Source organism: Drosophila bipectinata, chromosome 3R (assembly GCF_030179905.1).
Source record: "Drosophila bipectinata strain 14024-0381.07 chromosome 3R, DbipHiC1v2, whole genome shotgun sequence".
Classification (NCBI taxonomy): Eukaryota; Metazoa; Arthropoda; class Insecta; order Diptera; family Drosophilidae; genus Drosophila; species Drosophila bipectinata.
In genome coordinates, this window is record NC_091739.1 from 7,945,456 (window position 1) to 7,958,889 (window position 13,434).

The 13,434-nt window shown below is 41.3% G+C and overlaps 1 protein-coding gene across 4 annotated transcripts in view; it reads left to right on the forward strand.

Annotated features, from left to right (window-relative positions):
* Nucleotides 1-13,434, forward strand: part of AdamTS-A (ADAM metallopeptidase with thrombospondin type 1 motif A) — a 35,250-nt gene that overhangs the window by 7,554 nt on the left and 14,262 nt on the right. Inside the window, exon 1 of one of the 4 annotated variants that reach the window (XM_070280904.1) lies at nucleotides 5,724-6,148. The exons of 2 other annotated variants lie outside the window; for them this stretch is intronic. In XM_070280904.1, coding sequence (XP_070137005.1) covers nucleotides 6,047-6,148 — 102 coding nt within the window. In that variant the 5' untranslated portion in view covers nucleotides 5,724-6,046. Of the gene's footprint in view, nucleotides 1-5,723; nucleotides 6,149-8,303; nucleotides 8,498-13,434 lie in introns of those variants that run through there. One more of the 4 variants, XM_070280905.1, reaches the window with a different exon arrangement.

Genomic DNA, 13,434 nt, shown 5'->3' on the forward strand with positions numbered 1-13,434 from the left:
ATTTTTAACAAGCACATTTGTCTGCGTGCATAATTTCCATTTCAGTTATAAAATTTTTATCTAGAAAAAAAAATAATTTATAAATGAAACATGAAATGCTTTTGACGCAAGTACGAGCATGAGCACTGAAATGGTCGATTCCCGATGCCAAAAATGGTCTCCAGAAATAGATTTGGCCCCTAGTAGGAGTGAGGGATTTGCTTTTGATTAGAAGACTTACCCTGCGGGATTGTGTTACAGCCCATACTACTTTGTAGTAGTACAGATATCAAGCACCTTTATTGCTGTGACCGTCTTCCCATAAAGATAGTATTAAAATGTGTGAAGGTACAATAAAATATTAAGATAACACTTAAAATAAGAATAAATGTTTAAGTAAATTTAAAACTTATTATTTTAATATTAGACCTCCTACGGATAAATTTCCAGTTACGAAAAAACGTATCTCACACACTTTTGGTTCAACTCTTTTTGCCAAAATGTTGGTTTTGGCCCACTGTAGTCTGCAGACAATTGCCACAAATTTTGGTAAAGCAGGCGTGTCAATTGCCGGACAATATAAACAAATTACTGTGTTCACCGACAACTTCACATATAAAACTTGGAGCGTTCCAGCGCTTTTTAATGCCGGCAGCAGGCGGTAGGCGTATGGCGTGAATTTTGTCATACTGACATGAGGGCCACAAATTCTGGCAGTTTGCAGTAGCGGAGGCTAGATGGCGCCAGTCAAATGATTAGACTGAAAAATAGGTGGGAAATAAACATTTAAAGTATAATTAGGATTGTGATCGACGGTTTTGGGCGATACAAGCGGACAAGTACGAACGCATTTACCCGCTCCTCGCCTTGTTATTGTACAATTAGTTGTATTTATGCTGCTGCTTGTGCGGCGACGGCTGTCGCTGTCTGTCGTACAATAATTAAATGACCATTAGGCGTATTTAGCTCACCACTCCGTACTGCCAGCCAGTCAGCCAGCCAACTAGCCAGCTCTGTACAGCAATGAAATTTGGGTCATTACCAAAGCAAGAAATCACCCCAAACAAAGGCACACACGTGCTGCCAGCCGATCGGATGTGTTTATTATGATTATGATTATGTTATTGGCCAGATCCGATGCCTGATGCTAGTAGGCTGTTGCTGCCTGTCTGCCAACTGCAGTCCACAGTCCACAGCCCACTTGCCGGCGCATCTGTTCTCCATAAACATTTCCAAAGTCATAATTTAGAGCTAGATGGCCGCCAAATCAGGGGATCATCCAAGGTGATAGAAGGTGAAATTTATGGGCCAGCGTGTGATGCATTGCCAATATCCCATTGAAGACCACCCACTATCCTTGATGGGTATTTTAACCTTTTGGGTATGCAACAAAGGCCCCTAGTACCGGGTATCTCATAGTCGTGGCCATCACCATAGTAATATTTTTTATTTCAAAATCAAACCGTGCGTGAACAATTCTTGGCGTGGGAACTCCGTATCTCTCGCTTTTCGATTCACAATTCTGCGATCCCCCCATCCGTAATTCTCAATGAACCTGGCCGCAAGCTGGTGTTGCTCTTTAGCGGCCAAAATCTATGATTTGCCCAGACCAGGTTTAGGCCCCAGGGCGCCTGTTCGTGTTTATGGCCCCACTGACAACTAAACTCAATTATGGCCTAATGAAATCGGCAATTGGCAAAAAAAAAGTAAAATAGAAATAAAAGACAGCCGGGCGGCAAATAATGAAAACTGCCAACGCCCCGCTAGAGCGCGGAGAAACAGAATTAATTATGGTTAACCGTAACAGTTTTTGTTTGTAAACCTGCCAGGCATGTGTCAAGGAAATTGGGTCAAATTGCTGGCCCAGGGCACCAGAATGCCAGTGAGTGTCCGCAAGAAACTAGTTTTGGGCTTCGGATTCGGGGTTAGTGAAAAGACTATACACATGTCATGCAGTGAGACTATATGTCGCAGAGACACACACACACACTCTATAAGACTAACCACCCACAAATGAACTCTTGTTCAATTTGCCATGCCGAGCGTGACAATTAAGGCGATCGGATCGGGCCGATCGATCTAACCATGCTAATGCTAAGTAGATTGATGTTTGTGCACGGAAAATTAGAATATCGGCAAGAACGTGGTAGCTGGAATTGGGGGTCATAAATACGAGCGGTTAATGAACGCCGTAAAACAGCAGACAATGCAAAACGATAAACAAATGTCAGGCAATAAACTAACCAGCATTTGTATGGATAGTGCGACCCATTGATTTCGCAACCCAGATCGATCGATCGATCGGTGTTCGATCGATGGCTGGCTCGATACCATGTGGAAGTGGGGCTTGTGGGCTCGTGGGCTTGTGGCCTGTGGCCCCCAGCAGATGTGCGTTGTCAAGAGCTCTGCACATACAAAGTACTATACTGTGTGTGGCAGGCACACCTTTTGATTAACCGTGGCCACGCAGGCGCAGGTGGAGGAGCCAACTAGAGTCTAGTCGGTTGTGCCGTATCGAAACCGGCGTAGCTCTACCCACTAAGAAAACATCGTCTCTGACTAAGTATGTGGGTCTTGTTTGCCCAACAAGATACAACGAACACACATTCACCGCATTTTCAAGTACATCAACCTCGAGTGGCTCTCGTTAGGCATCCAAATAGAATACACTTGCGACTTATGTACTTATTTACCTCCTCCAAACCGAAAACGAAACCAAAACTGAAACTGAATAATTATTAATTTTCATAAATATTAAATCAAATCGAGTAAAATGCCTTATTTGCTGCCCTCAAACAAAAGCCTTCGACTGCACTGGTTAGCCCACTTGCGAGCCATGCTACCAAATTGGTAGCAGAGACGAATCGATAGACAGATAAAAGTTTAAGTCACTGGCGAAGTGGTCTCATTTGGCCCGAAACGATTCGCCAAATTTGCATGGAAAGCTCGAGTGGTCGCTCCTTTTTTGAACTAAACGCAGCTCAATTAAAATTAAAACAATAATTGCCATTGCCATTGTCGCCGGCTATCAAATCTAAGTCTGTGTCACCCATTAATAATACATTTTCGTGGAGTTTTTATTTTTAAACTTTTTGAAATCGTTTCCGCCTTGCTTTGGCCCGAGGTCGGGGCTGTAAAAGCATCTTGTCTGTCTCCCGGAAGCTGTTAAGAACTCTTGCCCTTTTCAGTCGATTTACAAATCGCTTTTTGGGACGAGGCGGGACGAGAGCCGTTTTTTACGCCACCCCCAAGGGTCCGTGAAGGAAAACATCTGTGCCCGCAAATTTGTACTTATCTAGAGTCTAGACTGGGCCAATTGGGTTTGGTTCTTGTAAACATGTCAATGTGAAAAATAAACTAATTGCCTGAGAAGATCCGACAGCTGCGGGAATCTGTATCTAAATCCATGTATTTGGGGATATGTTTGCGCCAAATTGGCGCTATATATAATGTATATGTGTATCTGACGACAAGGTTATATCCAAACTTTCATTATTTGAATGTCAAGTGCGATGGGAATCTAGGCGCTGACTATTTCGAAAGATGCTGCTAGATTCAATGCGTATTACAGAGGGCGCTGAGAGGCATTAATTTTGATGGCGTCTAATTGTCAAAAATAAAAACGGCATTTTAATGGAGTCCACAGATATCGCCCATTGAATACCGAGAATTCTGTCATGTCATCAGCGCCTGTGGAGCTGTTAGATGATTCTTGTAAAATTCTCCGCTCACCCAACACAGATATACAGAGAGATACAAATAATAATAGCTATTTCAACACATTTTTGATGAGAACTGTCAAAAAAATTAAGAAATTCCAGCAGTACAGTGGCCATCAGCGCCATCGACAGGCCGGCTCTCAGATCTTGTTGCTGGCCGCTTGCCTAGTTAATGAATATAATCTCTTTTGATGGATTGAACAGTCCCCGGAGCCCAGTGCCCAGTCCCCCCCATTCCAAGCCGAAATCAACCCAAAGCCAAGCCACCAACCCGGCCTAGCCAAGCTGGCCCAAAAACTGAAAACCAAAAACCCAAAGCCTCAAGCATGGCTTTCAATGGCCAACTGACAACTGGCATCGCCTTGAACTTGGTCGGCTGGCTGGGTATTTGTCGCTTTTTTGCCTTTTTGTTTGGCTTTCGGTTCAATTCATTGTCTTTGCGGGCTTTTTGTTTTTGCGGTGCGTAATAAAATAATATAAAAAATGTATTAATTTTTATGGTTTATATTTTGTTGACTTCGCAATCGGCCCACAATCAGAGGCCTATGAGAAATGTCTCAGCTTTTCACAGATGCCCGGAAGAATCCGATGTACAAGCTTATAGATACTCTTATTGGACAAAAAGCCTAACAGTTGAAAGGGATAAATCGGCTCAGACTTCTTATATATTTTGTATTAATTGACTTGCTGATCGCCCCTGGATATCAACAATTAGCATTTAGGGGAGCTTAAATGATTCGGCAATGAGTGATGTGGACTTATCTGATCCTTTCTCTGGCCAAGCCGAGTCGTTTGTTTTTCTTGGTTTGGGACTACAGTTCCGGTTCAAAGTTCTGGCTGAACTCTTCGAGCAGGGCACTTGCCAGTCTCAATTAACTTAGATCTTATCTGGTGCGATGGCTGGCCACCGCCACACTCTTTCTCAAGGAGTTCTGCCAAACCAGTTTCGCGCACAAGTAATCCCGGCTCTGGCTGCTTAACCTTCTCCTCCTCTCGAGCTCCATGGTTCCCAAAAAAAAAATGAAGAACCAAAAACCTTGCTGGGAGCTGTCGGTTCGCATTTGCTTTTGTGGGCGCAAACGGAAATTTAATGAAGCGTTAATAAGTACCCCCTACACAGGGCCAGGGCCAGGGCCCGGGTCTTCAAACCGAACAGAAAAAGGGTCTTAAATACCCCATGCTCGTGTGAGATGTGTCTGCTCGACAAAGGCAGGAATGTCATGTTTGGTATCTTGTTAAAACTTACTTTTATGATTGCTCTTTTTGTTTTTGCATATTCTAAAGATACTTGACTTGAAGACATAAAGAAAGGGCCGGCGAAACGTGGTCCGCCCGGCATGTGCTCGGCCTACCTATGTGGGGTATGCAAATACTATGGAAGTACCAGACTATAAATACAAACAGTGGAGGTTGAACAAATAAGTTACTCCAACATTGTAATATTGTAGATCCAAGCTCGCTATATATTTTTGCAAGAGGAATTATAATTATATCTTTGGGATTATATAATATCCTTTGCTCCAATTGACCTATTCTTGTGACCTTTATTGTCCATATGCTGTACATGCTGAGCTAGCGAATTGTTAGATAGATTGAATGTTCTCATTAGTGTTTGTACAGTTGTTGTAATTAAGAGCGGCCGTTGTTTTCGGCCAGAAAGTTCTCCAATCAGACAATGAACACCATGGACCCCCCTAATATTAATAATTCAGGCCGTTTTTCATTAAACTGTAATCATATTTCATTAGAGAATTATATGTTGTTCAATTGCCCCAAAATGTTGCAGATGTTGCTGCAAAGCCCACAAGAACAGCAGAGAGTTTGACAGCAACATCGCCCTTCTCGGCCCTGCCCTGCTCTGCCCTTCCTTGTCTTCTGTTTGGTTCATTGTGTGCCAATGTTGCTCTTGTCAGACCGATGTTGTTGCTGCTGCTGCTGCTGCTCGCTGAAGCAGCTGCGGCTAAAGCAAAACCAGCACTCGGCATATGCGCCATCCGCTTGCCACCAGCACGGGCGTCAAGTGATCTTTCAGTCGCTCGCGTGACGCAGAGCCGATCATATTTGCCTGCTCCTCCTACGCGGACAAAGCCCAGCCACAGACTCGACTCGAATCGTATGCAAAGCGCAAGGACTCGACTTTAAGACTTTATGGTTCGTCGCGGCGGAGGCTTGGCCGCTTAAACGTTTTACAAATTGCGCAGGCGCAGCCTGCATTGGTTCGGTTTAGTGACCCCGGGATCGCGAGTTCATTAGCTCCTTTTCCAGGGCGAGTGTTGGTTCGGTGTCGGTCTGCCAATGTGTATTTTTTAGTGATACTTTGCTATGCTGGCTGAGTGAAAACAGAGAAAATGTATCGGAAAATAGTGACCAACAATGAGGGGGATTCATCCATCCAAGGAGGCAATAGCCACAAGACACCTCCACCCATGGCTGTCGCGGAGGTCGTTAAGGTATACGATCTGTTCATTTGTGCCTTGATACCAGTGGCCAGTGGCCAGTGGCAGCACTTTACGATTACTTTGCATATATTTATATATTAGACCGTTGTTGTCATAAATTGGTTTCTCTGTTGGGCTGGTTCTCAATTATTTTTTATGGTGGCCATTGGCCAAGTCAAGTTGCGACCCCAATCGGTGTGCCATAAAATAGCCTGCCACAATGTCTTAATATTTTGTGGGCTGTTAAAGTTGCTATAAAACGTATGCTCTCAAAGTGCGCAGCATAGAGTTATTGCCTTGTTTTCCAAATTCTGCAAGTTGTTGCAATAATAAAAACACTTTAAGTGCCTAATTATGATTTGATATGCTGCTAATTAGGAAATCATAACAAACAAAAGAATATTTTGGAGCTTTTTTATTGGGGCATTTGCCAATTTGTGGGCTAGGATCTTCACACTCAGATCATCGACTAAATAATAGCCACAAAAATCACCCAAAGACATCATAATCATAATCTGAGGTGCTGGTTGGGCAAGTTTAGTCATTAACTGAGCAAAAATCTCTTTCTGACATTCAACCACCGAACAAATGCGGCCGAATCAGGAAACAATATCATAAATTAGTGATAATCAAAGTGCAAATCGCCAATGACTAACAAATACCAGAGAACCGTTTGCATAATAAACTGCATACTTCCTGGAGCTCGAAATAGAGTCAGTGGCCTAAAATATATATATATCATCAAGGCTTAAGTAATAACCCAAGATTGAATTTTATTCTTGGTGTGTAGAATCGATTAATCGATCAATGTGAAAGTCAACAATCTCTCAAGATATAAGTAAAAGTTTCTTGGAACCATCCATCAGTGTCACCCTTTCCAGGGATCAATATCATAAATTAGAGTTAATAAAAGAGCGAATTCCAAATGACCAAGAAAAGCCAGAAAATCCATTTGCATAATAAATTGCATACTTCCTAGAACACAATGACAAAGTCAGTGGTCCGAAAATACCCCTTGAGATCAACTCTCCCGCATGGCAAACGGATTTTGAAACAGAATTATAGCCTTATGTCACAAAGAGCGCGGGCGAGGCACGGGCCCATGTCATAGATTTTGGCAATTAGAGCCAAAGACAAAAAAACAATAAACAGAGCAGATAGATCCACCGACAAATTGGGGTAAATTATTTCTTTAGGCACTGGCCTTCATCTTTAATAGGTCTACTATTTATTAAAAAGGATAATGTCCAGAAAAAATTCAAATGTTTTATCACATAAATCTATGTTTATATTTATATAAATTAATAATGAATAACTTACCAATTATGTCTAGTTTTTGGGCGTAAAAGACGGCCATAAATGTTCCTGGAATTTGTCAGGGCGTTTCACTTTTATTTGATCATAAATTCGCACGAACTAATGAACCACGACACTATCGAGGAGGCACTCCCTCGGCGACTGACAGCTATGTCGTGGATTATATCAAAGCACGTACTGCCGTCATGTGTGTATTTGTGGAGTGCTCGGAGAAGGCCGTATACCCCCTGGGAAACGAGGACTTTAGTGTCGGATCAGTCGAAACAACAAATAAACTTTTCCGGTGGCGCTAAGGTCAAGATCACAGCGATACCCACAGGGCGCCAGAATTGACGGGATTCTTCTAGTCAAAAGAAAGACATTTTTGTAATTTGCATCGCATTTATCAGATTGTCAGAATCCGTTGCAGATGGCTGCAATCGAGCACTGCGATATTATTAGTTTCTTGGCACAAATCGGTAGGTTAGAAAATTGCCAAGAAAATTATAATGAAAATAGAAAGCATACAGAGTGTTTTCTAAATTTATTTCCGAGAGAAAGATCTTTGGCTTAGGGATGGGTGCGTGATCCGCCATTCTCTACATCGGCCATTAGATGAAAAACTGAGAGGGAAAGCTCTACACTTTTATTGTGAGAGATCCTCCTATACCTGCTCAAACACGGCCACGGATACCGCAGTTTACGTTTGGCTTGTTTATACTACGAATATCTTATGTTTTCAGTTTCAGAAAATGTTCCGTCAGTCTTGTTTCGAAATTCGGACAAATCTCCCGCCGAACGGGAACTGAGCAAAAATTAAAAATACCATAACTCGAATGGGATGAAACGAATTTGAAATAAGAAGTGTTCTTCGGATTGTGCAGCGGAAATGCAAAAATAATTTACGAATGCAAGCCATATAAAATTGCATAAGATTGATGTGTAAAATGTCATTTATTACTCGAAGTTCGCCGAAATAATTTAGCTTTTTCTGTCCAAGTTTGAGTGCCTCAAAACATATAGTGGGAAGGAAACATTTGTCACAGTCGATATATTGACTCAGAGGTGAATATATTATTGGCTTTCAATTATCGCGCGCTTCCACTCGCTTTTACTTTTTCCAAAGGACCTACAGCAAAAAAAATCATATAATTAAATTTGAATTTGAAACAGAATAGGCATCTTATGGAAAAGTACTTAAATCCATAAATTTGGGTTAATCTACCACATGCTAAGGGGCAACACGGTTTATGGCTTACACGCAGTGCCTGCCAACATTAATTGCAAATTCTTGAGTGTACAATAAATTGATAAATATTTTGTATTTTGAATTTTGTATTCGGCCGACTGGCGCAGAGAATCTATTTTAAATAGATATTTTACACGAGTGATCAGAATTGAATCGAAACTGAGGCAATGTTTATGCCAAACTTTCACACATTTCAGCGCCACTGCCGAAATAAAATGAAAATCGAAATACTATAAAATCGAGAATTAAGTAAACACGCCCTTTACTAAAAATAGTAGAACCAAGCGAATCTCTGGCTCCTGCTGTAGGATGTGGGCAGTCGAAGCTAAAAAAGACCAAAAACCAATTTGTTCATTTTTTTGCAATCCCTGAAAAAGCGTCCGCGTAAGCAAACAAAACAGAAGAGAAATGTGCGTAAAGAAAATGTTGGGAAAATAAACAAAAAAGGGGTAAATTGTTCTAAAAAAAATTTAGACAAATGATGAGTGAGAGAAGCTTTGAGGTTAGATTTATGGGAAAATAAAATTTCCAATAGGAACTGGTTGCCAAAAAAAAATCTCTAAAAAATTGCACAGCATGGAAACGAGAGCAATCGAGGTCGCCAGTGCCGGTGTCTTAAAATAGAAAAGTCCGTTTTTTGTTTTATTTAAATTTACCATTTTTTTATATTTACTTTCCTTTTTTTTTTGTATTTTTTTTTAAGACTGAAGCGTGTCAGAATTTTGATGAATGTATTTGTTTCAAATGAACTCTTGTGTGCAGTGAATCGAACGTTTGTCGGCTCGGGAATAGTAACAAAAACTATGATATAATATACATATACTCGGAGAACAACAACGAGGAAACAATAAAAATTCCTAATTAATTTACCAAAAAGCAAAAGAAGCCAAGCAAAAGCTGCTAAAAGTTTTATAAAAACAGAAAAGAGAAAAAAACGAATGCAATAAAAAAATGTGATATATGCAAGACATAAACAAAATTTATAAAAATATACCAGCAATTTGACAATAAATAAGGCAAAATGAAAAGAAAAGAGCCAGCAGCAGCGGCAGCGGCAGCAGCAACAACAATGCCAATAAAATATGTATTAAATATGTAAAATAAAAATAAATACAGACGAGCACTAAAATAATAACTGTGGCACATGTGGGGGTCGACCGAGTGGCACTGTCTGGCCGAAATGCGAAATGCGAGTCGGGAAATACATATTTTCGGCTTCTCTTGGATTTATTAGCTGCGACTAGACACATCTTACACATCAAGCTACACATGTATCCTCTTCGGGTGACATTTTTTGCTATTTGACTTTTGGAATTAGTAGAACAGCCGGCGTGAAATAAATAAATGTTTGGATACCAAAAATGTGTAAAGTATTGGGGAAGGCGAAGCTTTAATACCCTTGAAGATATTTCATTAAAAAAACATCTTCTAGTTTCTAAAAGTATTAGTCCTTTCTTTAAAAATCTGTATAACGCCTTGGAAGAGTATAAAATTATTTTAAAATAAACCAAAAAAGATCCAATCTAAACCGAGGGTGTTAATTTTTTGCAAACATTTTTGGACCATAAATAAATAAAAGAATATGTGCTTATGAGCTCTCGGCAAAGTGGTGGGTGTTAAAATGATATAAATATGCATTAGCATAGTGCATTAGTGGGCGATTAGGAAGCTGCCAAGCCCACTTGGTCAACACAATAGACTTCCCTGCATTGTCTCGGAAAACCGTTAATAGACACATCTAACCTGGTCGTGTTTTGTTGCCATGTCTATTGAGTGTCGACAACAAGGCATATGCAAAACAAAAGCGACAAACAAAAACGTGGAAAGAAACGAGTCGGAAGCAAAAAATTAATTCAGAAATAAAAGCAAAACAATAACACGTTGATACTCTCATAACTCTCGTTAAACATTAATATAACATCTGTACGATTACTTGACCCGTACGTGTCTACGTTTTTTTTCTTCCCCAGTCTGTGCTTTTTGCTTGCTTTTTTTATGGCCAGCAACCGCACGCATTTTGATTGCGCTTCCTTTGGCCAGAGAGTGTTGCTTCCGTTTACTGCAAGATCATTTATAAGCGAGCTGTAGATTCTCCCCTTTGGCAGGGCAATCAATTTTAATTATCGAACAAATTAATCAGTCGCAACTTTCGTATCATTAAGATTAATGATGTCGGTCAAGCCGGCAAGCTGGGTGGCAAAACCAACACCAAAGCCCAAGCACCCAGGCACTCAGACACCCAATATCGACACCCAATAGCAAACAGAAATGGGTCTTATAATGCCCAAGCCTATCGCGATTATTATACATACTTGTCTATGCAAATAGTTGAACTCGAACTTGAGTGTATCGCCAATGAACAAAATAGACAAAAAACGAAAGTCAAGACCAGGCATGGGATCACAAGCGTACCAAATGAGCTGTGGCAAATGTGATTAGAGCGCCTATTAATTGGTCGCTTAATTTGAGTTCCCAGTTGGGAACACGAGTATGAAAACTGGGTTTCCCCAAGCCCTCGTTCCCGTTCAGCGTTCCAATCTTAATTTTTGAAATAATTCGGAACAATAAATAATGGTCGCGTTTTGAAAAGTGCACTGACCCGGCCGAAAATGTTGATATGCTCAGAGACATGCAGACATATAGAAATATTGCCCTGTGCAAACTGCTTATGTGGACAGTATGCACGGCCGGGGCTGGGGCTGGGACTGGAGCTGATTCATGTGTCCCGTTGCCCAAATCAAATTCATAAGTGCAGCTTGAGGTCAGTGACGCGACTCAAGCGTCAACAACAAACCGTCAACGGGCCCTGACGTATCTGACAGATACAAAATGTGCGCGGCACCAAAAATAATTTCGGGACGGACGCAGTTCCATGGACTTGTAATGAATTATTTATGAAATGCAGATAAAAACGCAAACCCATCTTGCAATAAAGGATTCATACACTCAAAGAAATACAAAAAGGATTTATAAACTAGGCTTTTTCGGATGTGGAATTCAGCTAATAAGGCATATAGATACAAGTACAAGATGTTTATAAGAATTGAAATACGAGCACGAGCCTGAGTGTATGTTCATGCAAATTTTTAGCGATTAAAAAGCCATAACTTACAGTATCAACGCAAAGCGTTGAGGTTAATTGACAGACAGCCAGCTAGACAAACTGGCCCAGACAAAGACCCAGACCCAGAGCACAGTGCTCTGAAATTAACGTTGCAAAACATAAAGTACTGCAAAAAATGGCAATAATTAGAATAAATGAAATCCCCCGAAGGTTTCTGTTCGAAAAACTTTTCCGCATAGCTCGCTGGAGACTCAAGCTTGCTGGAGGAATGCAAGTGGAGCGGATTTCTTACTTCTCCGACACAAATCGAGATCAAGTTCCTCGGATCTCACAGCGTCGTTTTGGCCATTAGCAGGAACCGTATTTTGATCGGACTTGAACTGCTGGCTGGCTGTTTCCTGGGAAGTGTTGTCCAGATCTTTTTTTTCGTCTTGCCCTTTGAAATTCCCACAGATATGCTTAGTCAGGAGGAATGCGAAGGGATCGAGCTCTGAAGACCGAAAACCCTGACCATCGATATGGCTACTAACTGGCGTCCTCTCGTCACGAAAAGAACAAGTTTGATATTTTTGAATTCCTCACATCTTTTTAATTCGATGATTGATGTGGCGCCATTTCTCATCAGAAAAATGCAATGGGCCCCAGATCTTCTTCGTTGTATTTTTTTAACTCGATGTGACTACGAACCGTGACAGTGACAGTGACAATGACGAAGGCGCCCCCACTTTGTGGGGCTTTGACTGACGGATCTCCGGATGGATCGTGGCGGTATGATTACCCCAACACGCTTATCCCTTTGAGGTGGTCATGGTACATGGTATTCCGATCAGTCAGCAGATGATCCCATCGGATTCCAATAAAATTCTATGAAATTCCAGAGCCGTTTCCAAAGCGATTTGTTTTGTTTTGCAGCATAAGCGAGCTATATGGGCATTCCATTCTTTGCGGCTCCCAGTTGGCTCTCGATATTGTACATTGTACCTTCTGTGTACTTTGATCGCCACCCACCAGGCCCCCATAATTCTCCCAGCTAGGTGAGCATATTAAATTAATGAAATTCACCTGAGGGTGTGTTTTCTTTTGCCGCCGAAAGTCTTAATTGCCCACAATCGAACATTTCCACTCATATTGCGGTTATATATTTCCTGCTGCCTGTTGGGGTACCTGGTGCCTCGTCAATGAGTCAGACCTTGGCCATTTACCTCTGAGTAACTCTGCGATTTGGCATTCGATGGTCTGCGTGTGTGGCACAGGGAAAATCACATAAATGTCTGACTATTTTTATTTAATTACCTCCAAATATTTCGCTCATCATAACCGATGGAGGTGTAAAAATAGAATTATATTCTATATGTGCGTATTGGGGATTGAGTTATGAATTAAAATAGCCAGCTATTTAATGACTCAAAGTCAGGGACGTGGGCCGATTCGATTAATGGATGTGCATCGCATAACCCAACCATTGTGTAATGCACGTCACGTGCTGCTATTGCTGGTATTGGGGGCTGTGTTCATAGTACTCCTCCTCCAGCCGCTGTCAGAGCTCATTTATAGAAATGCAATTCATCAAATTACTGAGCCGAGGCTGGCATTTCTGATTAACTAGACACTCAAGGCAGGGAAGACCCGCCAACCGCCAATATCCATTCATCCAATCAATCTAACGATCGGCCACAAACGACAAGGATC